General features: G+C 38.7%; 1 protein-coding gene across 1 annotated transcript; it reads left to right on the top strand.

Annotated features, from left to right (window-relative positions):
* The first annotated feature begins 13,950 nt into the window (after positions 1-13,950).
* LOC142176028 (uncharacterized) lies at positions 13,951-15,192 on the top strand. Its single transcript, XM_075243066.1, has one exon. It carries the CDS (start codon positions 13,951-13,953, stop codon positions 15,190-15,192), a length of 1,242 nt encoding a protein of 413 aa, XP_075099167.1.
* Positions 15,193-23,838: the final 8,646 nt, after the last annotated feature.

The raw sequence follows: 23,838 nt of genomic DNA, 5'->3' as shown, positions 1-23,838 counted from the left end.
GAATGCTGGGGACATTTACATGAGAGCCATGACAACCATCTTCCATGATATGATACATAAGAAAATAGAGGTGTATGTGGACGATGTCATTATCAAATCCAAGAGGGCCGCAGATCACATAGCAGACCTAAGAAATTTCTTTGACAGGCTCAGGAGGTATAATTTGAAATTGAACCCCACAAAGTGTGCATTCAGGGTTCCTGCAAGAAAGTTACTGGGATTCATCATCAGTCGTCGAGGGATCGAGCTGGATCCATCTAAAGTCAAGGCTATTCAAGAGTTACCACCACCTAAGAGCAAAAAGGACGTAATGAGCTTCCTAGGATGGCTCAACTACATCAGTCGATTCATAGCATAGTCCACAGTCATATGTGAACCCATCTTCAAGATGTTGAGGAAAGATGCTGAAATAAGCTGGACAGAGGATTGTCAGAAAGCTTTTGACAAGATCAAGGAATATTTGTCCACATCACCAGTTCTGGTCCCGCCAGAACCAGGAAGACCTTTGATACTCTATCTATCTATATTAGATGGAGCCTTCGGATGTGTTTTGGGAAAACATGATGAGATAGGAAGAAAGGAGCAAGCCATATACTGCCTGAGTAAGAAGTTCACACCTTACGAAGCACGATGCTCTCTGCTGGAATGCACTTGCTATGCTCTAACTTGGACAGCTCAGAAATTAAGGCACTATTTCTGTGCCTACACTATTTACCTCATATCAAGGATGGACCCTCTGAAGTACATATTTTAGAAACCCATGCTATAAGGCCCCGAAAAATTTTGTTAAGTGACCTAGGATTTCGTGGTGCCAATTAGGCTTATTATAATATTTTATGTGCTATTAACATGGTGGACACCAATTGGACTTGTTAAAGTGTACAAGTCTTGTGGTAAGTAATTTGGGGCCCAAGGAAAGGCCTAAACCTAAGTCAAATTGGAAAAAATTCATAATAGGCTAAGATTTCAAATGAGTTCGCACAAGTCCCTACTTTGAACGACCATATCAAATTATGTATAAGGTTTTATGTGATGAACAATGTATCATATGAAAGATCTTTGAGTCTAGTTTCCAACGCTTCAAACAGTTTGACATTTGGACATTCCAACACAATGTTATGATCAAATTACCAAAGGCTAGAAAAATGCGATCATGTGTCAGATATGCGATCGCAAAAACCACTATGCGGATCGCAAATTGCGATATGCGATATGCGATCACAAATTTGGTCGCAAAATGGACCAGTGTAGCCCAGTTTTGGGCACCGAGTTTCGCAACGCATTTGCGGCCAGCATATCTGCGGTCCATTATGCGATCGCAGACCCGCATTCGGAGGGTAAATCTTCCTATTTTTATAACCCGACCCCATTTTAATATATAGTCTTTGGGGCTTCATTTGGGGTCATTTTTCTACTGATTTTAGAGAGAGTTGAGAGCATTTTAGAGAGAGAAGGAGGAACCCAACATTCAATCATCCAATCTTGCATCAATTTTCAAGAATCAAAGAACCCAATCACAATTTCTTCATGTAAGAGGTAATATTCTATACATTAGACTTTACTTTCGAGTTTGGGGTATAAGATGGGGTATTGAGGTATGATTCTTGGGTGTAATACTATTATGTATACATGGATGTACAAATTAAGTTTGTGGAAAGATTGTTAAACATAAATAAGTAAAGATTGGGTTGGGGAATGAAGGAAACCTTGTAAAAGAGATTTGAAGTCAAGATGCTCAACTAGTATTTGATAAAATGCTCAAATGAGATGAAACCATGAATACCTTCCTAATTTGTTTTCAATTTTGTTATGTCTCAAAGTAGATTGGGATTGCTAGAATTTTCGGAACGTTGTAGTAACTTAAGGAAAGCTTAAGCAAGGTATGTATGGCTAAAACCCCGTCTTTTAGAAATTGAGCTCCATTGATGCTAGTGTAAATGTTGTAAGACTGAACTTTAGATTCTTGCTTGATTTGATACTTTATTTACCTTAAATGAATTGGTGTTGTGACCCTATATTTGTGAAAGATGCATTCCAATATGATCAATGCGCTTTTCTTGATAACTTAAAAAGGGTGCAAGGAATATGAACCATGTTTTGAAATGCTAGTACCTTAAATTGAGATCGGAGCTGAATATATTATGCCAAACTATGTGAAACCCTCTATGTATAGAGATGTTTGAAGTAATCAAATGGATTTGGGAAATAGAGTGTGGACAATGTGCCGAGAACTTGAATTACAATTGTACCTGGTGATGCCTATGACATGAGAAAATATGAAACAAATTATGAAATGAGCCTTGACTTTGCTTTCTATAAATGACTTCAATAATAAAGTGCCCTAAAGGCTTTATACACAATTTATGCCATAAGTGGCTGTTCGAGATAATGCCTTACCTTATGAGTACATCCAATGTGATCCGAGTTGTTACATGCGTTGATGTTGAAATTGTATATTGTCATGATTGGAAAAGTGTAATTCAAAAGCACTTGATGAAATTGCTTGCTTATGCCTTTGATGTGTGTTTTTATTATGGTTTGGTGTATCCCCTCCTTTTTGGAAGAATCCGTTGTGTTTAAAGTTCCATTGTTAATAAACTTGTGGTGTATGACTTCTGAAATATTGTATATGCCCATGGTTCATGATTTCTCTCATGTGTACTTGACATCTTGAATTGAATGGCTTGTTGTTGAAATTGATATTGATGTGAAATATGTGGAAATGATGTGAAATGTGGGAAAGAAGAGATTGAGTTATGAAATGTGGCCTAGTGCCAAGTATGATGTGATAAGTTGTGGCCCCAAGTGCCTATAAAATGATATATTTGAAATGAATTGATTAATGAGAAGGGAAAAATGCCTTGGTAAGGCGGCCTAGCCAATCGGCCCGAGATCGGACTCCGCTCAAGATAGCGGTGGTATTATGAATGAATTCCAAAAAAGAAGGAAAATGAGATTGTGATTGAAGCATATGTCTCAAATGAGGCGACCTAGCCGATCGATTCGAGATCGGACTCCGCTCAAGATAGCGGTGGTATTGGAAAGATATGATGAATAGTATGGAATGCCCCAAACCAAAAAGCTATGGAAAATGATGTGGAAGTTGTATGATTCTTTTATTTGATGATGTGGTGATTGTTAAAGCTTTTGATTGACCTTTTTTATTTCTTTATTCTTGTTTGATAGTTCTTTCTAACTAGATCGTGTTTAGTTATACATACTAGTGCTATTCGATGGCACTAATGTCCCTTTTGCCGGGGGCGCTACGTCTTTAAATGGATGTAGGTGTTTGTATAGCAGGCAGTGTTGGTCGCAGCTAGTGCCGCATCATCCTTTCAGCTGACTTGGTGAGACTCACTTTGTTTCGGGGTCCTGTTTCATCTATTCTTCATGTACTTTGTATTTGAGGTATAGCCGAAGCTTTGTTACCGGCATTTCCATATTACATTACTCTTCAGTTGTGTTTAGAGGCTCCCTAGACAGGTTGTGGGTCGTGTCGGGTATTGGAATTAAAGTAGAAATATTGATGTTGGCAAAGACTTATAAAACTTGTAATATTTTGATAATTATGATTTAAGCTGCTAATGGAAATGAAATGGAAGTCGTTAATGAAATACTTACTAAGTATTATTAATGGATTCCATCTCCTATTTATTTATGAATTAGTTTGGGTAGAATGAAACCTAACAGGCTTGCTCAGTCGGGTTTACTCCGTTGAGCGCCAGTCACGCTCCTCGGATTTTGGGGCGTGATAAACTTGGTATCTGAGCCTAAGGTTTTAAAGTGTCCTAGGATGTCTCGGAGCCATGTTTAGTAGAGTCCTTCTTATCGGTGTGTAGTCGACCACATCTATAAGTTTGAGGCTATTTGGACATTCAGGAATTTTACCCTTCTTTGATACTCCAGATCGTGCGATATAGCCCAAGATAGGGAGTTGATTTCCTCTATAAGTCTTATTCTCAAGATTGGTAATCTTGATACCATAATCCACGAATTTGAAGCATGTAAGGAGGGATTGATCCCACCATTGAGTCCGAGTTGATTGCCCAAGGACTTGTTAGGAGAATGTGTTGAGCCATGGAGGGATTGGTAGAACTTGTTGCTTAGGGGAGTAACCTTGTTCCTATTAATGTCACTGCACCACTAGATCATGTAGTATATCAGTATGTTACCAATGTATGTTACAGATGTGGGGTCAGGGTGCATCAGTTAAGGCACTGCCCCACCAATCTAGAGTCACCAAGTAAGTGACCCATTAGTACGTCATTCTGAACGCCACATACTTTTCCTTATTATATACATACACCTGTATGGGGAGCCTACATAGATATGGTCTTAACATGAATCTGAATCATAAAACATTGCATGCACCTACTCTTTGAATGAGGCATATTATTCACAAAATCTCCCGATCACACTTCTCTTACTTACAACCTCTTATGGAATTGAGCTCTATAATTATGTTCCTGAATTGAGTTATAACACTATTGATACTTCCCACTTGCTTTTCCTAAATTCTCAACAAGGGACTATTCCCGATTCTTACAGAAACTATTTATTTAAATGAACAACATCTACTCGCTTGTGCCTATGCATGCACCGTCGTACAGTTTACCTATGTGGTGTCGAGCTCTATGAAAAGCATCCCAGTGTTGTGATCCTTCTCGAGTCACTCTTTTTCTCACTGATGTATATGGCTTCTATGGTTTGAACAGTCACTCTACTCTCTTGCGAGTATCATCATGAAACCTTCTCACTGTCTAGTAACATAAGAGCATATCTTATCACCTATCATAGGAGTGCATGTCAATCGAAATGGTCACCGTGCGCATAAAGTCTCTCTGAAAATTGAGATCCTCACATCTCCGTCATAGGAAGATCAAGTGTCGCCATCGTGGTATAACTTTCGTGTCCACTTGGGACATCCCATAGCAAGTAGCTCACTTGGTTTCTAGTATTGTGGTCGCCCATGATGTGGTATTGTATTGCAGTCTGAGAGTTAATATAGCAGAAGCATGTAGCTCATAACAAATGATTATTTTCTCTTTATACCTCCACAACGTGTTAATTGTATTCCATAGTTAGTGAATTCATTGTGCTAGTTTCCCAACACTTGTACGATAACCATGAGATAACATGCCCTTCTTTGTGTCACTATGACACTTCCTTTCTCAAGTCAAAACCCATGGAGAATTCATCATGAACATCTGCAAACCTTTCATGATTATTTTGCACTGTCTCATTGAGTTTGGTTGTCTTTACACGCTGGACTTCTAGAATCATTGACTATGTCATTGTCATGTGTGGGGAGTTTTTCTACCCTTGGTATTTCACCTTCTTGGCTGGATAGGGGTGTTATTTGTCTTCTCCCCGGAGCATCGTGTTAACTATTAGAACCCCTCTAACCAATACATGATTTCGTCCCAATACTAAAATGTCCTAGCTATGTGGTTTCGCTCGTGAAAGGTTGAGATTAGATGCCTTCAGATTTTTGCACATATCATGAGCATATTGATTTGGAAGACAAGTTATTATATCTTTACTTCTCTCATATAGGATCAATTATCAGGAAGGGTTAAGCTATTTAAAGTATGATAATCTCATAAGTGTTCAACTTCTTTTCATCCTCATGGGCTTGTAGCATAGATTCCTTGTGTCAGTAAACGTTAAGAGTGTAATTCAACTTCACGTGTTTTGAAACCCATATAGCATTCAAGGTGACAGAATATTCTCATTCTTGATAACTGGATTTTCCCTACACTCCAGGAGGCGACTGGGTCACGTACTTGAATATTCCTCCTTAATGGTTCCTATTGCCAATGTACGAGTTACCCCTATGCCTTCATTGTCTAATAGTTTATCTCGTCACAATGATTAACCATATCATCATCATTAATAGAAATCCTCGTGTCTTTTAGAATGTAACCTCCTGAAATACTCTGCTCAGCGCCTAGCTAGATTCCTGAATAATTCCAACCCAATTTTAAACTCAGTTGCTCCTTACTGTATTAGATCTATTTGGTACTGAAGTGAAGGTTCAAACATGTCAAAGAGGAAGTATCCCCGTGTGATCCTATATATTCGATAGGTAATTTTATCGCCAGTTTATGATAGCACATCTTAGAGTAATTGTGGAAGGCCATCAAAGATTTAGCATGGGCGTTCGTGTAGAGATTTAGAGTTTAGGAAGGTGAAGGGGTCATTCTCAATACTTTCCCCTAAAGATGTTATGTGAATTGATAATGAAGGTTGCATAAGTGTAGTTCACATTAGGCCGTGCTATGAGTATGATGTTTACCATCGTTGTTCTGCATGTATTATGTATTTTCATATGTCTATGTCTAAGAAGGTAGTTGGAGACCTTTTGTGTATCATCCCGGTGGAAACTATTGAACGTGAAGTTACTGGATTGTTAGCTTATGCGAGGTATCTAGTTGTCATCCTTTTTAGATAAGTTTGAAGGTTGGGATTGTTTTCGTGAATGGGTTGTGGTAAAGCCTGTAAGTCGAGGAGGCCACCTTGAAGGACAAAAGTGACGTGGAAAGGTTCGCTTGATTGTGTAACAATTAGTTTTGATTTGAAAGGTACCTTATTGGTGTTATGATTTAAAATGTGCAGTCCATGTTCAGGTATCATTGTGATAATGTAATGCTTGTAATGGTGAAACTGGTATTGTCGATATATACATTGTGGTGCTTTGTTTCGTTGTGGAAGTGTTGTTAGGATGATTTTGGTGGTTCTCTGACAGGTGGATAGGCCTAGTTACAAAGGAGACTCTGCCGAAATTTTTGAAAAATTTGGGAGTTCATCAAAATTTAGGGACTTGAGGTAGGTTAGAAAGAAGATATATTAAGTTTAGCTTTTAGGGAAGAATCTACCCCTCATTCGAGGACGAATGATCCTAAGGGGGGGGGGAGAATGTAAGGCCCCGAAAAATGTCGCTAAATAACCTAGGATTTTGTGGTGCCACGTAGGCTTATTATAATATTTTATGTGCTTTTAATATGGTGTACATCAATGGGACTTGGTAAATAAGTGTACAAGTCTTGTGGTAAGTAATTTGGGGCCCAAGGAAAGGCCTAAGCCTAAATCAAATTGGAAAAAATTCATAATAGGCTAAGATTTCAAATGAGTTCGCACAAGTCCCTACTTTGAACGAGCATATCAAAATATGTATAAGGTTTTATGTGATGAACAACCTATCATATGAAATGTCTTGGAGTCTAGTTTACAACTCTTCAAACCGTTCATCATTTGGACATTCCTACACAAAGTTATGATCAAATTACCAAAGGCTAGAAAAATGCGATCATGTGTCAGATATGCGATCACAAATCTTGTCGTAAACTGGACCAGTGTAGCCCAGTTTTGGGCATCGAGTTTTGTGGCGCGTTTGCGGCCAGCATACCCATTCTGCGATCCATTATGAGACCGCAGACCCGCAATCGGAGGGTAAATCTTCCTATTTTAATAACCCGACCCCATTTTAATATATAGTCTTTGGGGCTTCATTTGGGGTCATTTTTCTACTGATTTTAGAGAGAGTTGAGAGCATTTTAGAGAGAGAAGGAGGAACCCAAAATTCAATCATCCAATCTTGCATCAATTTTCAAGAATAAAAGAACCCAATCACAAGTTCTTCATCTAAGAGGTAAGATTCTATACATTAGACTTTAATTTCGAGTTTGGGGTATAAGATGGGGTATTGAGGTATGATTCTTGGGTGTAATACTATTATGTATACATGCATGTACAAATTAGGTTTGTGGAAAGATTGTTGAACATAAATAAGTAAAGATTGAGTTGGGGAATGAAGGAAACCTTGTAAAAGAGATTTGAAATCAAGATACTCAACTAGTATTTGATAAAATGCTCAAATGAGCTGAAACCATGAATACCTTCCTAATTTGTTTTCAATTTTGTTATGTCTCAAAGTAGATTGGGATTACTAGAATTTCGGAATATTGTAGTAACTTAAGAAAATCTTAAACAAGGTATGCATGGCTAAAACCCCGTGTTTTAGAAATTTAGCTCCATTGATGCTTGTGTAAATGCGGTAAGACTGAACTTTGGATTCTTGCTTGATTTGATACTTTATTTACTTTACATGAATTGGTGTTTTGACCCTATATTTGTGAAAGATACATTCCAATATGATCAATGCACTATTCTTGATAACTTAAAAGGGTGCAAGGAATATGAACCATGTATTGAAATGCTAATACTTTAAATTGAGATCGAGCTGCATATATTATGCCAAACTACGTGAAACCCTCTATCTATAGAGATGTTTGAAGTAATCAAATGGATTTGGAAAATAGAGTGTGGCCAATGTGCCGTGAACTTGAATTATAATTGTATCTAGTGATGCCTATGACATGAGAAAATATGAAACATATTATGAAATGAGCCTAGACTTTGCTTTCCATAAATGACTTCAATAATAAAGTGCCCTAAAGGCTTTATACACAATTTATGCCATAAATGGCTGTTCGATATAATGTCTTGCCTTATGAGTACATCCAATGTGATCCGTGTTGTTACATGCTTCGATGTTGAAATTGTATATTGTCATGATTGGAAAAGAGTAATTCAATAGCACTTGATGAAATTGCTTGCTTATGCCTTTGATGTGTGTTTTTATTGTGGTTTGGTGTATCCCCTCCTTTTTGGAAGAATCCATTGTGTTTAAAGTTCCATTGTTAATAAACTTGTGGTGTATGACTTCTGAAATATTGTATATGCCCATGGTTCATGATTTCTCTCATGTGTACTTGACATCTTGAATTGAGTGGCTTGTTGTTGAAATTGATATTGATGTGAAATATGTGGAAATGATGTGAAATGTGGGAAAGAAGAGATTGAGTTATGAAATGTGGCCTAGTGCCAAGTATGATGTGATAAGTTGTGGCCCCAAGTGCCTATAAAATGATATATGTGAAATGAATTGATTAATGAGAAGGGAAAAATGCCTTGGTAAGGCAGCCTAGCCGATCGGCCCGAGATCGGACTCCGCTCAAGATAGCGGTGGTATTATGAATGAATTCCAAAAAAGAAGGAAAATGAGATTGTGATTGAAGCATATGTCTCGAATGATGCGACCTAGCCGATCGGGTCGAGATCGGACTCCGCTCAAGGTAGCGGTGGTATTGGAAAGATATGATGATAGTATGGAATGCCCCAAACTAAAAAGCTATGAAAAAATAATGTGGAAGTTGTATGATTCTTTTATTTGATGATGTGGTGATTGTTAAAGCTTTTGATTGACCTTTATGATTTCTTTATTCTTGTTTGATAGTTCTTTCTAACTAGATGGTGTTTAGTTATACATACTAGTGCTATTCGATGGCACTAACGTCCCTTTTGCCGGGGGCTCTATATCTTTAAATGGATGTAGGTGATTCCATAGCAGGTAGTGTTGGTCGCAGCTAGTGCCGCATCATCCTTTCAGCTGACTTGATGAGCCCCACTTCGTTTCGGGGTCCCGTTTCATCTATTTTTCATGTACTTTGTATTTGAGGTATAGCCAGAGCCTTGTTACCGGCATTTCCATATTATATTACTCTTCAGTTGTGTTTAGAGGCTCCGTAGACAGGTTGTGTGTAGTGTCGGGTATTGGAATTAAAGTAGAAATATTGATATTGGCAAAGACTTATAAAACTTGTAATATTTTGATAATTATGATTTAAGCTGCTAATGGAAATGAAATGGAAGTCGTTAATGAAATACTTACTAAGTATGATTAATGGAGTCTATCTCCTATTTATTCATGAATTAGTTTGGGTAGAATGAAACCTAATAAACTTGCTCAGTCGGGTTTACTCGATTGAGCGCCGATCGCGCTCCTTGGATTTTGGGGCGTGACACATGCCTACTAGGAAGTTGGCTAAATGGCATATACTATTAAGTGAGTTCGATATCGTCTACGTAACTCAAAAACCGGTCAAAGGGAAAGCATTGGCATATCACCTTGCTAAAAATCCGGTGGGAGGAGAATACGAACCTTTGAAAATGTATTTTCCTAATGAAGAAGTATCATTCGTAGGAAAGGACATTATCGAAGCATATGACGGTTGGAGGATGTTCTTTGACGGAGCCTTAAATTTCAAAAGAGTGTGCATTGGAGCAGTTTTGGTATCAAAAACGGGTCAACATTATTCGGTATTTACTAAATACATGTTTCCCTGCACCAACAACATGGCGGAATATGAAGCCTGCATACTAGGGCTTAACATGGCAGTCAACATGAACGTTCAGGAGTTGCTTGTGATCAGTGATTCAGATTTGCTCGTGCACCAGGTACAAGGAGAGTGGTCCACCAAGAATTCCAAGATATTGCCATATCTGCACCATGTGCAGGAATTGAGAAAGAGGTTTACAAAGATAGAATTCCGACATGTGCCCATAAATTAAGAATGAGTTTGCCGACGCATTGACCACTTTGTCATCAATGATACAACATCGAGATAAGCACTACATTGATCCCATTCCGGTAAGGATAAAAAATGTCACGCCCCAAAATCGAGGAGCGTGACCGGCGCTCAATCGAGTGAACCCAATTGAGCAAGCCTTATCAACCACTATCTACCCAACTCAATAAGAATAAGGAAGTCATGCTTACATTTATTTAAACTAGGAGAGGTAGTACATTCAACATCTTAGTTCATTTCATATCACAACATTAAAACGTGGTTGACTTCTAAGGTTCCATACAAGTTATATTGTAGAAGAAGGCAAGGGTACAAGGTTACAACATGGCCCATTGACCTATCCAATACCCATACATAACCCACACAAACGTCTACGGAGCCTATAAGTATACGAAAGACACAGCAATGGAGGCAACAAGGCCCCGGCTATACCTCAAAAGTAAAAGTTCAAAACAAGAAGATGTGAAATATAGCCCCTCGAAGGAGAAGGGGTCTCACTAAGATCTTTATAAGAAGGATGCTCCGCTACACACGATCGGCACTATCCGCTATGGAGCCACCTACATTCATAAAAAAATGTAGCTCCCCCGGCAAAAGGGATGTTAGTGGCTAGGATCCCGCTACTCTGCCTTCTCTCTAGGAAGAGAAGGAATAGTAATTTCGTCATCATTTTCCAGTCATAACTCCGGGATCCGGTGGTGGAACTAACCAAACTTGGTGTCAAAAGATACATAATTTCCTTACGAATAATACCCAAGTGGTTTCAACTTTAGATCTATAGTCTATTTTTGTAGATCTTAATTTCATTTTCACGAGTTACTGTAGCAGACAGTGTTCTTCATTCAATTTTAGCAATTCAACTAATTCCAGCACTACTGTTGAGCACAATAGCTTGTTTTGATAACGTGAAAGTGTTCTCTTCTCTTCTAAGATCAATTTGATTTCTAAGCTTCATTTCAGACTGTGAAATTGGATTCACAGCCATACAGTAAGTAAAGTCAAGTTAGTTCAAATTATAGTAGCATCGTTTTCTTGCAAAGCTGTTGCACCCGTGTCATGCAAATAAAGTGCTAAAGAATTACAATTGTAATGGACACACAGGCAGGTGGCCAGCCACATTTGGAGGCTGCACTGCCTAAACAACCTCCTCCAAACTTTGCATAAACATCAGGGAACACAAATAACAACAAACAGCCGATGGATTACTCCAAATTTCTGAAACCTTGCACTTTAAATGCTTCAATGCAGGAGCAACAGGAAATTGAGCCAATTCCTATTCGTCCACCTACAATATTGAATGGAGAACATGTTATTCAGTTCACAGAAGCAGAAGTAGAAAGGATGGATATCATCGAAGGATTACAATATGCAATAGTTGGCAAATGTTCTTATGGAAGCCCAGAAATTCAACAACTGCGTAAGTTAATACCAATTCAATGCGGAATTAAAGGTGAATGTAACATTGGTTTTCTAAGGGATAGACATATTTTAATTAAAATGATGTTAAGGCAGGACTATCTTCATTTCTCATCAAAAACTCACTACATAAAGGACAGGGATGGCTATCAATATCAGCTTAGGCCGTTGATTTATGACTCAAAGTTTAGAGCAGATAAAGAAACACCCAAGGCAATGACTTGGATTTCATTCCCAAGTCTATTGCCAACCTTTTTTGTAAAGGAATGTCTATTTTCTCTAGCTTCACCAGTAGGTAAACCTATGCATCTAGACATGACAACAATTAATAAAACTAGACCTAGTTGTGCTAGGGTGAAGGTACTAGTGGTCTTACTTGCAGATCTGCCTAAAAAGGTGAGGATGGACATAGTCAACGAAGCTAAAGGAACAACAAGAACTGAATGGGTGAGAATTCAATATGACATGCTGCCTAAATATTGCAGACATTGTAAACTTCAAGGGCATGATCAATTTGAATGCTGGAGGATACACCCTGAACTATATGTGGAGAAGGAGAATGATAACCAAGCAGATACAGCTAAGAAACATGACATAAGGAAATCACAGCCTATAATGATGTTATCTAGTGGAAAGGTCGTGTGTAATGTGAATGCTACATCAAAAGAGCAATGGAAGGAAGTGAAGGACAACAGAGTTAGAAATGTAGTAAATCAAAATACTAGTATCTCTAATAATGGAATGGAGATGGCACCAGCTAAGCAGTTTGAAAACAATAAGAACAAGGAGAGTACAAGCACTGTAGGGAGACAAGTAGAAGCACATAGCAACAGTGGTAAGGATTTGGTGGCAGTAGACAATGAAGATAATGATCATGTTCCAGTAGCTAACAAGTTTGCAATATTACAAGGGATGGATGAAGAGGAAGAACCTATTAATCAATTGGCAATGGTAGCAGTTAATGTAGCAACAAACAGTTTAGCACTTCATAACCAAGCATCTACAAAGCAAAAAACAAAAAATATGGTCAATAATGAGGGAAGTTAAATCCAGCAGCACAAGCTTTTCATCTTAACTCATCGGGGATTAGTTCGACTAATGGTCTAGTCAATGGAAAGGAGGCATCAAAAGCAAAATACGATACCGCACAATGGGTAGAAAGAAGCTTCAAGGATAAAATAGGAGAAGGAATAATGAAGATCAATAAACCATGCAAGGAAATCCCATCACAAGATACATTAGTGAACAAGGTACTTAATAAAAAGCCAAATTCTCAAGCAGAAAGGTCAAAATCGTCTACATTTAAAGAAAGAGTGCAAGAATGTGGAGGCAGGCTATAGGAGGCACAAAGGGAATACAATTCAGAGGAGAATGAAGTAACACTAGGAGCACAAGATGATGAGGAACCAAATGAGAATGACAAAGAAGAAGATGAGCAAAGTGTAAATGGAGAGATCCATGCCAATGACAACAATACAACTGGTAATTATCTAATAAAGGAAGGATCAGAAAATGTTGAGCACATCAATAATTTTTAGACAGCAGAAGTCACAGAAATTAGTAACTATGAAGGAAGAGGCCCAGAGTTAAATGATCCTGGAGGAACAGAAGATGATCAACTTCAAAAATCACAAGAAGACCCACAAGGACACAACACAACAGAGAAGTTGAAACAACCAAAACAAAAAATAGAAATAGTAAATATTACTCTTACATTAGAGAAAAACCAGTTGCAGCTGTTAAAAAGAGGAGAAGAGAAAGCCTTGGTCCCTAAAAAGAATGCATTTGGAGCTACATCAGGAGGGAAGGAAGACAATGAAGAAGGAGAAGAACCTGGTAAATCAGGATACGACATGGATCAAGAATCAACTACCCAACACCTTATGATTGCCGCAAGGAAAGGTGACTTATCACCTACGCAAGTGAAAAAGGCAAAATCAGCAGCAAAAGGTAAGAAGAAGCAACAAAAAGATAATTTTGCAGCACCAAAAGCTAGGGTGCACACAAGGCGAACGCTGACTAAATCCATCAATCAGTGATGAATGCTCTAATTTGGAATATAAGGTCAGTCAACACACAACAGGCCTTTGAAAGGTTGACAAAAATGCATAGGCAAAATCACTATGATTTTGTAGGATTAATGGAGCCAAAGCAACAAGCAAAAAAACTGGAAAGATACAGAAATAAGATAGGACTTGCACAGGCAATTTCAAATGTTTCCAACAAGATCTGGGCTTTTATAGATGAGGTATTTGAGGTAACTGTTATGTACAATATGGTGCAACAATTAACAGTAAGATTGTTTCATACCGAATCGCATGTGGAGTTTGTCCTAACATTGATATACGTAAAATGTGATGCAATTGAGAGGATAGAATTATGGGATTCATTATATGCAATGGCAAGGGATATGGATGCACCATGGCTTGTAGGAGGTGATTTCAATGTAATATGGGACGCAGAAGAAAAATTTGGTGGGTTACCTGTGTCATTGAATGAAATTGATGATTTTCGACACTGCATCAACACTTGCAATCTATTCGACCTTGGATTTAAAGGCAGCATATTCACATGGTGGAATGGAAGAGCAGAGGAAGACTGTATATTCAAAAGACTAGACAGATGTTTGGCCAATGTTGAGTTCCAACAAAAATTTCCAGGAATAGAGGTGCAACATTTGTCAAAGACTGGCTCTGATCATAGTCCAATGTTTTTGAAATGTGATATTGAGACTCCACCTATAAAAAAACATTTTAAGTTCTTGAATTTTTGGGTGGAACATGCAACTTTTAAAGATGTGGTGAAAGAGAATTGGTCTGCTGATTTCAGTGCAAATCCTTTTATTCTTTTTAATCACAAGTTAAAAAAGTTAAAGAAGGCCCTTTCATTGTGGAGTAAGGCTACATTTGGAGATATTTTCCAAAAGATAGCAAGTATGGAAGAGGTAGTGATGGTTCATGAAGTAGAATTTGAAGCAAATCCTACAGGAATGAACAGGGAAAGACTACAAAAGGTTCAGGCAGAATTGATCAAATGTCTTGCACTAGAGGAGAAATATTGGCAACAAAAGGCAGGCATGACTTGGTTCAAGGAAGGGGATAGGAACACTAAGTTCTTCCATGCACAAGTGAGAGGTAGAAGGAAGAGACTTCAGCTTGACAGAATTCAAAACAGTGGAGGAACCTGGATTGAAGAAGAACAACAAATTGCAGAAGAGGCTATCAAATTCTACGAGGAACAGTTCACAGAAGAAGCTACTCCTTCATCATTTGATATTGTAGAGCATGTTCCTAATCTGATTAACACTGAGCAGAATACAGAATTGATTAAGCAACCAACAAAATAGGAGGTTAAAGTGGCAGTACTTGGACTTAATGGTGATAGTGCTGGGGGGCCAGATGGTATATCAGGAAAATTTTATCATTCTTGTTGGGACTTAATAGGGGATGACCTGTACGACATGGTGAGGGCTTTTTTCAATGGTCATGAGCTACCCAAGTGTGTAACACACACAAACCTAGTTCTGCTACCAAAGAAAAAAGAAGTTACCACCTTTTCTGATTTAAGACCAATAAGCCTCAGTAATTTTTCTAATAAGGTTATATCAAGGGTGGTTCATGAAAGGCTAGTGAAATTTCTCCCAAGTCTGATATCGGAGGAAGGCAGGTTTTGTTAGGGGAAGGAATATAGTAGAAAATATCCTTTTAACTCAGGAGATAGTGACTGACATTAGGCTTAGAACCAAGGCTGGACCTAATGTCATCCTGAAGCTAGATATGACCAAAGCTTATGATAGAATATCTTGGCTATTCCTAACCAAGGTACTGAGAAAAATGGGATTCACAGAAAGATTGATAGGGATTGTCTTTGGATTAGTTTCAAACAATTGGTATTCTATTCTAATAAATGGTCAAGCTCATGGGTTCTTTAAGTCCTCAAGGGGAATAAAACAAGGTGATCCTGTATCTCCAACTTTGTTTATATTGGCAGCAGAAGCATTATCTAGGGGTCTCAATGCACTACACACTAACCTGTATTTTTGTGGATTTGGGATGCCAAAGTGGAGTCCAAAGATCAATCATTTGGCGTATGCAGATGACATGATTATCTTCTCATCCTCAGATGAAACATCTCTGATGCTGATTATGCAAGTGCTGAAGGCATATGAGAATGCATCTGGGTAGCTTGTTAACAAGACCAAATCAGCTGTGTACCTGCATCATTTAACAGACATGGAAGTGGTCAGCAAGGTAGAAAGGATCACAGGCATTCATAGGAATGATTTCCCTATCATATATCTAGGTTGTCCGATATTTTATGCAAGGAGAAAGCTGGAATTCTATCAGCCCCTAATTACTAAAGTAATGGACAAACTGCAATCATGGCAGGGCAAGTTATTATCAGTAGGGGGCAGGGCAGTTCTCATATCCCATGTATTGCAAAGCATGCCTATGCATCTACTATCAGCTGTATACCCTCCAAAGTATGTGATAAATAGGTTGCACAAATTGTTTGCTCAGTTTTTTTGGAGCAGCACTGTAGGAGGAACTAGTAGGCATTGGGCTTCATAGAATACCTTATGCATGCCAATTGAAGAAGGAGGAATAGGTTTCAGGTCACTGCATGATGTAGCAAACGCATTATTCAGTAAGTTGTGGTGGAATTTCAGAACAAAATCGAGCCTATGGAGCTCTTTCGTATGTCAGAAATACTGTAAAAAATTAAATCCTGTAATTGTTCCGTGGAAAAGGGGGTCTCACATCTGGAGAAAAATGTTGGAATGCAGAGATCTGATTGAACATCAAATCCTTTGGCAAACAAAAATGGGATCCTCACTATTTTGGTATGAAAACTGGACAGGTCTTGGGGAACTATATTTTTTAGTTCCTCAGGACTTTGGCATTGATGAAAATGTACATAATGTAAATGATGTTACCTTAGACGGTGAGTGGGATGTGGACAGGCTATATGAAATACTTCTTGAAGACTTAGCAGTACACATTATGGAGAAAATCAAAGCACCTTCACCGACGCAGGTTCTTGACAGGCCTTGTTGGATGCTGGAAACAAGAGGATATTTCAGTGTTAAGTCAGCATGGGAGTATACGAGAAGAAGAGACGAACTAAGAACAGCTTATAGAATGATTTGGGTAAAGGGACTGCGTTTTAAAATATCATTTTTCATGTGGAAAGTGTGGAAAGCAAAGCTACCTTTAGATGATTTCTTGAAAAGGATAGGCTACTGCATGCCATCAAAATGTTGGTGTTGTGTACAGCCTGATGAGGAATCTCTTCAGCACTTGTTTTTTAGATCAGAAACTGCAAAGACAACTTGGAAGTATTTTCTATCGAGGGCAGGAATAGGTCTGGAGGGACTTACAATGCACTAAGCAATCACAAAATGTTGGACTGCAAATGTGTGCTTAAGGCTAAAACCAATAATGCAAGCACTCCCCTCATGCATAGTCTGGGAACTTTGGAAAAGAAGAAATAGTATGAAGTATGGTGATGCAGTGACAACAAGCAGAGTGATTTATCAAGTTTCATCAAATCTACAGGCTTTGGTGAAAGTGAGAAAGCCTAGGGTGATCATGGTACCTCACAAATGTCAAGATCTATTAGTTGTGATGGAAAATTTCACTCCTAAACTTAATGTTACAAAAGTCATATAGGAATTTCCAAGTGCAGGATGGCTAAAAGTTAATACGGATGGTGCATCAAGGGGAAATCCAGGCATGAGCTCAATAGGTTTTTGTATAAGAAATGAAAATGGTGACATAGTCAAGTCAGTAGGGAAAGAGATTGAGGAGACAACAAACACAGTAGCTGAAGCGAAGGCAATGGTAGAAGTACTAAGGTTTTGCAGATTTAAACAATACTCTCATGTATGGCTTCAAACTGATTCAATGTTATTAAAAAAGATAATGAATGGGATCTGGAAACCACCATGGATCATATATGAGCAAGTAGAGGAAATGATGCAACTAATGAATGGGGGTAATTACACAGTTACTCATATTCATAGGGAGGGCAACAAGCTGACAGATCACTTGGCTAATTATGCTTTAGATCATAGAGAAATAGAATGCCAACAATTCTGGCATCTAGATGCACAGGGAAGGAGGTTGGTTAATGAAGATAAGCTGCAATGTCCAAATCTAAGGGTGAAGGTGAACATGAGATAGGAAGCAAAGAGAAAAAGGAAGAGCAGGAGGCATGTCAACTTAACCGACCAATATATTCAAATCCTAAGGCAGGAGGATATAATGGTTGGTATTTCTAACTATCTTTTCTCTACTGCAGGTGACACTAAGATGCTTAAGGCACTCCATGAGGCAACTTTCGAGATAATTGATGCTAAGGAACAAAAAAAGATAAATAAGCGAGCACAACAACAGAGACTAATGGCATTGGCAACCCAGCCAGCATGGGGTGAAAGCGTGCTTTCAGTTCATTGGATATACAACCAGCATGGGGCAGAAGTGTTTAATATCACACGCATGGTTCAGTTACAAGCAGGATATTGGAATATAAAAATGATTCCTACTCATTTCGAGCACAACATGAAGCAAATGGCATTGGAAACACAACTAGCATGTGCAGCAAATATTTTTTCGAGTAAAGCAGGCAACAAAGGCCAATGTGTTTTATTTAGCATGCTTCAATCCATTCAGATTAAATAATAATATGCACACAAGGTTTAATGTGGAAGGCCTGGCAGACAACACATGCTGGTGAACAAAGGAATCAAATGGAAAAGTGGAATGCACATGGAAATTTATCTAGGATACATAAAAGCATGCAATACTCTAGGAAGAAGGTACTATGGGATATATTTCTTTATGATGCAGCTGTAGGTGGAGCTCACGTGCTTTCCAACACAAAGATGTCTCCTTTAATCTGCTCAATGGACAAAGAAATAAGAACGCAGCAAGGGGAAAGAAGGTGCAGCTGCCATGCACGATAACGTTTGTCAAACTTCACGAGATCAACATGTGGGAGAGATTCAAATATTATGCTGAATTTGTGCGAGAGAAGTACACTTTTTGGAGTGGAATTTACAGCAAGAACAACAAGCATATGGCTACAGAAGATCGACATTAACAGCATTAATGCACGCGCGAAGGTAATTAAACACAACAACTGAAAATGCCAAGGGACAAAGAGCACGCAATTCTGAATATTTTAATGTGCACACATGGTTTAATGTGAAAGGCATGGCAGACAACACATGTTGTTGAGCAAAGGGATCTTCACTCTTCGGCTTCAGCGCTGTCATGCAACAAGAACGAAGCAGATGTCTGCTGCTTCAAGAACAGACGTCGAGCACAAAGCAGATGGCGTGCAAGCTTAATGCTGTGCACTGGTTTCCCAACAGCATGTGAAATTTCAAGAACGGATGCTGGAAACGTATTAAAACATGGAGGAACGCAAATGACAAACAAAAGTACATCGGAGGATACAAAATGGCAGTTGCAAATGGATTGCACGCAATTAATAGAAGGAATGTTGCATTATGCCTTTCAAATGCACATTCGGGGATGCAGAATTATATTACAAAGTTTAATAGCATTAATGTGATATCAATGTTGAGTGCATCACTCAATTTTGATAATAGGATATTTGTTAAGTTCAAACTCTATTTCAATCAGTTCGTAGGATATCATGACGTTGTATTTCGTATTTTTAATGATTATATATAAAACTAACCCTAGGCAATTGCCTAGCGGAAAAAAAGGGACATTAGTACCATGGAATAGTACTATTATGTATAACTAAACACCATTTTACTAGGAAGAACTATCAAGCAAGTACGAGTAAGTCACGTGAGTAAATCAAATATGCAATTCATGCAATCCTTCATATAATTTCCAAAACTCAGTTTGGGGCATCTCTTTCATATGTTCATCATTGTTCTCAATGCCACCGCTATCTTAAGCGGAGTTCGATCATGACCCGAACGGCTAGGTCACCTCATTGGAGGCATATATCTCAATCAATATTTCATTTCCCTTATCCGAAATTCAATATCAGCACATTACCACCATGTGTGCGGCATGGTGTCCGATCTCGACCCGATCGGCTAGGTCGTCTTATCTAGGCATTATCCCTTTCTCACTAGTCATCACGTCAGAATCTTTATTTCACATATATCATATCAATCCTGGGGCACTCAGGGCCACCATTATCACCTCGTTTTCCATTTTCAATATTCATCTTACAAGTTGTGGTCATAGGTATATACATAAATTCAAGTTGCAATCACAGGTAAGTGAGCACATAGCTAGCATGAATAATTCTCCGTTTCGATCTTTGCTTGCAGCCTAAGCATTTCAACGCATAATTCTATTCTTCATACTTCTTTAATTATCAAGAATGGTACATTACTCATATTGAGGTACAACCTTCATGTATATGTGTAGATAATTTCAAATCAATTAATGCGTAATAACAATCAATATACTAATCAATTCAGCTCTTACCACACTTTCGTAAATGCCAACGAAGCTCAATTTCTAATAAAAGGGGGTTTTAGCCATACATACCTCGTTTAAGCTTTCCTTAAGTGACTACAACGTTCCGGAAATTCTAGAAATCCCAATCTACTTTGATACATAACAAAATTGAACATAAATTAGGAAGGTATTCATGGTTTAAGCTCATTTGAGCATTTCATCAAATACTAGTTGAGCATCTTGATTTCAAATCTCTTTTACTAGGTTTCCTTCATTTCCCCAACCCAATCTTTACTTGTTTATGTTCAACAATCTTTTCCCAAACCTAATTTGTACATGCATGTATACATAGTAGTATTACACCCAAGAATCATACCTCAATACCCTACCTTATACCCCAAACTCGAAATTAAAGTCTAGGGTATAGAACCCTACCTCTTAGATGAAGAACTTGTCATTGAGTTCTTTGATTCTTGAAGATTTATGCAAGATTGGATGATTGAATATTGGGTTCCTCTTTCTCTCTCTAAAATGCTCTCATCTCTCTCTAAAATCAGTAAGAAATGACCCCAAATGAACCCCAAAGCCTATATATTAAAATGGGGTCGGGTTATAAAAATAGGAAAATTAACCCTCCGAAGTCGGGTTTGAGATCGCAGAATGGACCGCAAAACATGAATGCGGATCGCAAAATGCATCGCAGAATCGGTGCCCAAAACTGGTCTACACTGGTCCAGTTTGCGACCAGATTTGCGATCGCAGATCAAGTATGCGGACCGTATAATGGTTTTTGCGATCGCAGAATTGACGTAGGATCACATTTTTCCAGCCTTTGGTAATTTGATCATAACTTTGTGTAGGAATGTTCGAATGACGAACGGTTTGAAGCATTGGAAACTAGACTCAAATACCTTTTATTTGACAGGCTTTGAATCACACAAATCCTTATATAACTGTAGATATAATTGTCCAAAATGAGGTCTTGTGCGCACTCATTTGCAACTTTCGTCTATTATGAAATTTTCCAACTTGGCTTAGACTTAGGCCTCTCCTTAGACCCCAATTCACTTATAATATGACTTATAAACTTATTAATATATCCAATTGATATCCATAATATCCTTAATCCTCATTTGTATGCAAGATAAAATATTTAGCCTACCTTGGCACCACGAAATCTTAAATTACTAAAAATTTTTCAGGGGCTTTACATTCTCCCCCGCTTAAGATCATTCGTCCTCAAATGAGGATCAAGTTTCATTCATTAGTCGTCCTTATGTAACTTCTGCTTTTCACATTATGAAATATATCATCAGCCCCGAATTTGGCTAACTCCTTAAATTTCCGAAAATTTCGCCAGAGTTTCCTTTGTAACTAGGACTATCCACCTGTCAGAGGGCCCAGATACATATCCTAACAGCATATACATGTTTCATAGACATAACATAACTTGTTCAACACCAACCATGGCCGCATAGGCAACATACATAATCAAAATGGAATAGTTTAATATAGATCAAATCAAAAGATAAGAGTTTATAGGAATCAAATGCATGAAAGCTATTATATAACTATTCAAACAAATGTGGGTACTTCTTTCTCATTTCTTCCTCGGCTTCCCAAGTGGCTTCCTCAACTTGCTGGTTCCGCCATAATACTTTCACGGATGCAATTTCCTTATTTCTCAGTTTTCGAACTTGCCTATCAAGAATGGTAACTGGGACTTCTTCATATGATAGCTCTTCATTCACCTCAATAGTCTCGACTGGCACGATGGTGGACAGATCCCCTACTACCTTCCTTAACATAGACACATGAAAGACCGGGTGTACCAATGACATCTCGGGTGGCAGCTCAAGTTTGTATGCCACCTGACCAATTCTCTGAATGATTTTGTATGGTCCGACATACCTCGGACTTAATTTTCCCTTCCTTCTAAATCGCATGATACCGTTCATAGGGGAAACTTTCAAGAATACCCAATCGTCTTCTTTGAACTCCATATCTCTGCTACGCACATCCAAATAGGATTTTTGGCGACTTTGAGCAGTTTTCAACCTTTCTTTAATAAGCTTGACTTTCTCCATGGCCTGATACACGAGGTCCGACCCTATCAATTCCGCTTCTCCAACCTCGAACCATCTGATGGGAGACCTACATCTCCTACCATACAATGCTTCGAACGGTGCCATTTGGATACTAGCATGGAAGCTGTTGTTGTAAGCAAATTCTATGAGCGGCAAATGGTCATCCCAACTACCCTTGAAATAAATAGTACAAGCACGTAACATGTCTTCAAGCGTCTGAATAGTCCGCTCTGCTTGCCCATCGGTTTGTGGATGAAAAGTTGTGCTAAGGTTTACCTACGTACCCAAACCTTGCTGAAACTTCTTCCAAAAGTGGGCTATAAACTAAGCCCCGCGATCTGAAATGATTGAGACTGGAGTGCCATGCAACCTGACTATTTCTTTGATATACAACTAAGCATACTGTTCCGCTGTGTCGGTAGATTTAACTGGCAAGAAATGCGCTGATTTCGTGAGTTGATCCACGATTACCCAAATTGAGTCAAATTTGCGTGAAGTGCACGACAACCCTACCACAAAATCCATGTTAATCATCTCCCATTTCCACATTGGAATTTCTATGCATTGAGCCAATCCACCGGGCCTTTGTTGTTCGGCCTTCACTTGTTGACAATTCGGACATTTAACCACAAAATCTGCCACATCCCTCTTCATGTTGTTCCACCAATAAATTTCCTTGAGATCATGATACATTTTTGTAGAACCTGGGCGCACGGAATACCTGGAAGTGTGAGCCTCTGCCATGATCCTTTCCCGAAGACTGTCGATATCAGGAACACACAGGCGGTCTTGGAACCGTAAGGTACCATCATTCATGCCAACGGAAAAAGCTGTGGTCTTGTGTTTATGAATCCCCTCCTTCAGTTGTGCTAAAAACGGATCGTTAAATTGCTTCTCTTTCACCTCTGCCACGAGCGATGATTCAGCCCCATTATGTACAATTACTCCTCCTTCATTAGAGTCTGCAAGGAGAACTCCCAAACTGGCCAATTGGTGAACCTCCCTGGCTAACGGTCTCTGATATGCCTCCAAATGAGTCAAACTTCCCATGGATTTTCGACTAAGAGCGTCTGCCACAACATTAGCCTTCCCCGGGTGATAGAGAATATCAATGTCATAGTCCTTGAGTAATTCTAGCCATCTTCGTTGCCTTAGATTCAACTCCTTCTGCTTGAAAATATATTGAAGGCTCTTGTGGTCCGTGAATACATCCACATGGACCCCGTATAGATAATGTCTCCAAATCTTTAGTGCGAACACCACCGCTGCAAGCTCTAAGTCATGAGTTGGATAGTTCTTTTCATGATTCTTGAGTTTCCTAGAAGCGTAGGTTATAACCTTTCTATGTTGCATAAGCACACACCCGAGCCCGACTCTTGAAGCATCGCAATACACCACAAATCCCTTTGTACCCTCTGGCAGGGCTAATACCGGTGCTGTTGTCAACCT

The sequence above is a fragment of the Nicotiana tabacum genome, chromosome 22 (assembly GCF_000715075.1).
Source record: "Nicotiana tabacum cultivar K326 chromosome 22, ASM71507v2, whole genome shotgun sequence".
In the NCBI taxonomy this organism is placed as follows: Eukaryota; Viridiplantae; Streptophyta; class Magnoliopsida; order Solanales; family Solanaceae; genus Nicotiana; species Nicotiana tabacum.
This window is presented reverse-complemented; position numbering and strand designations above follow the sequence as displayed.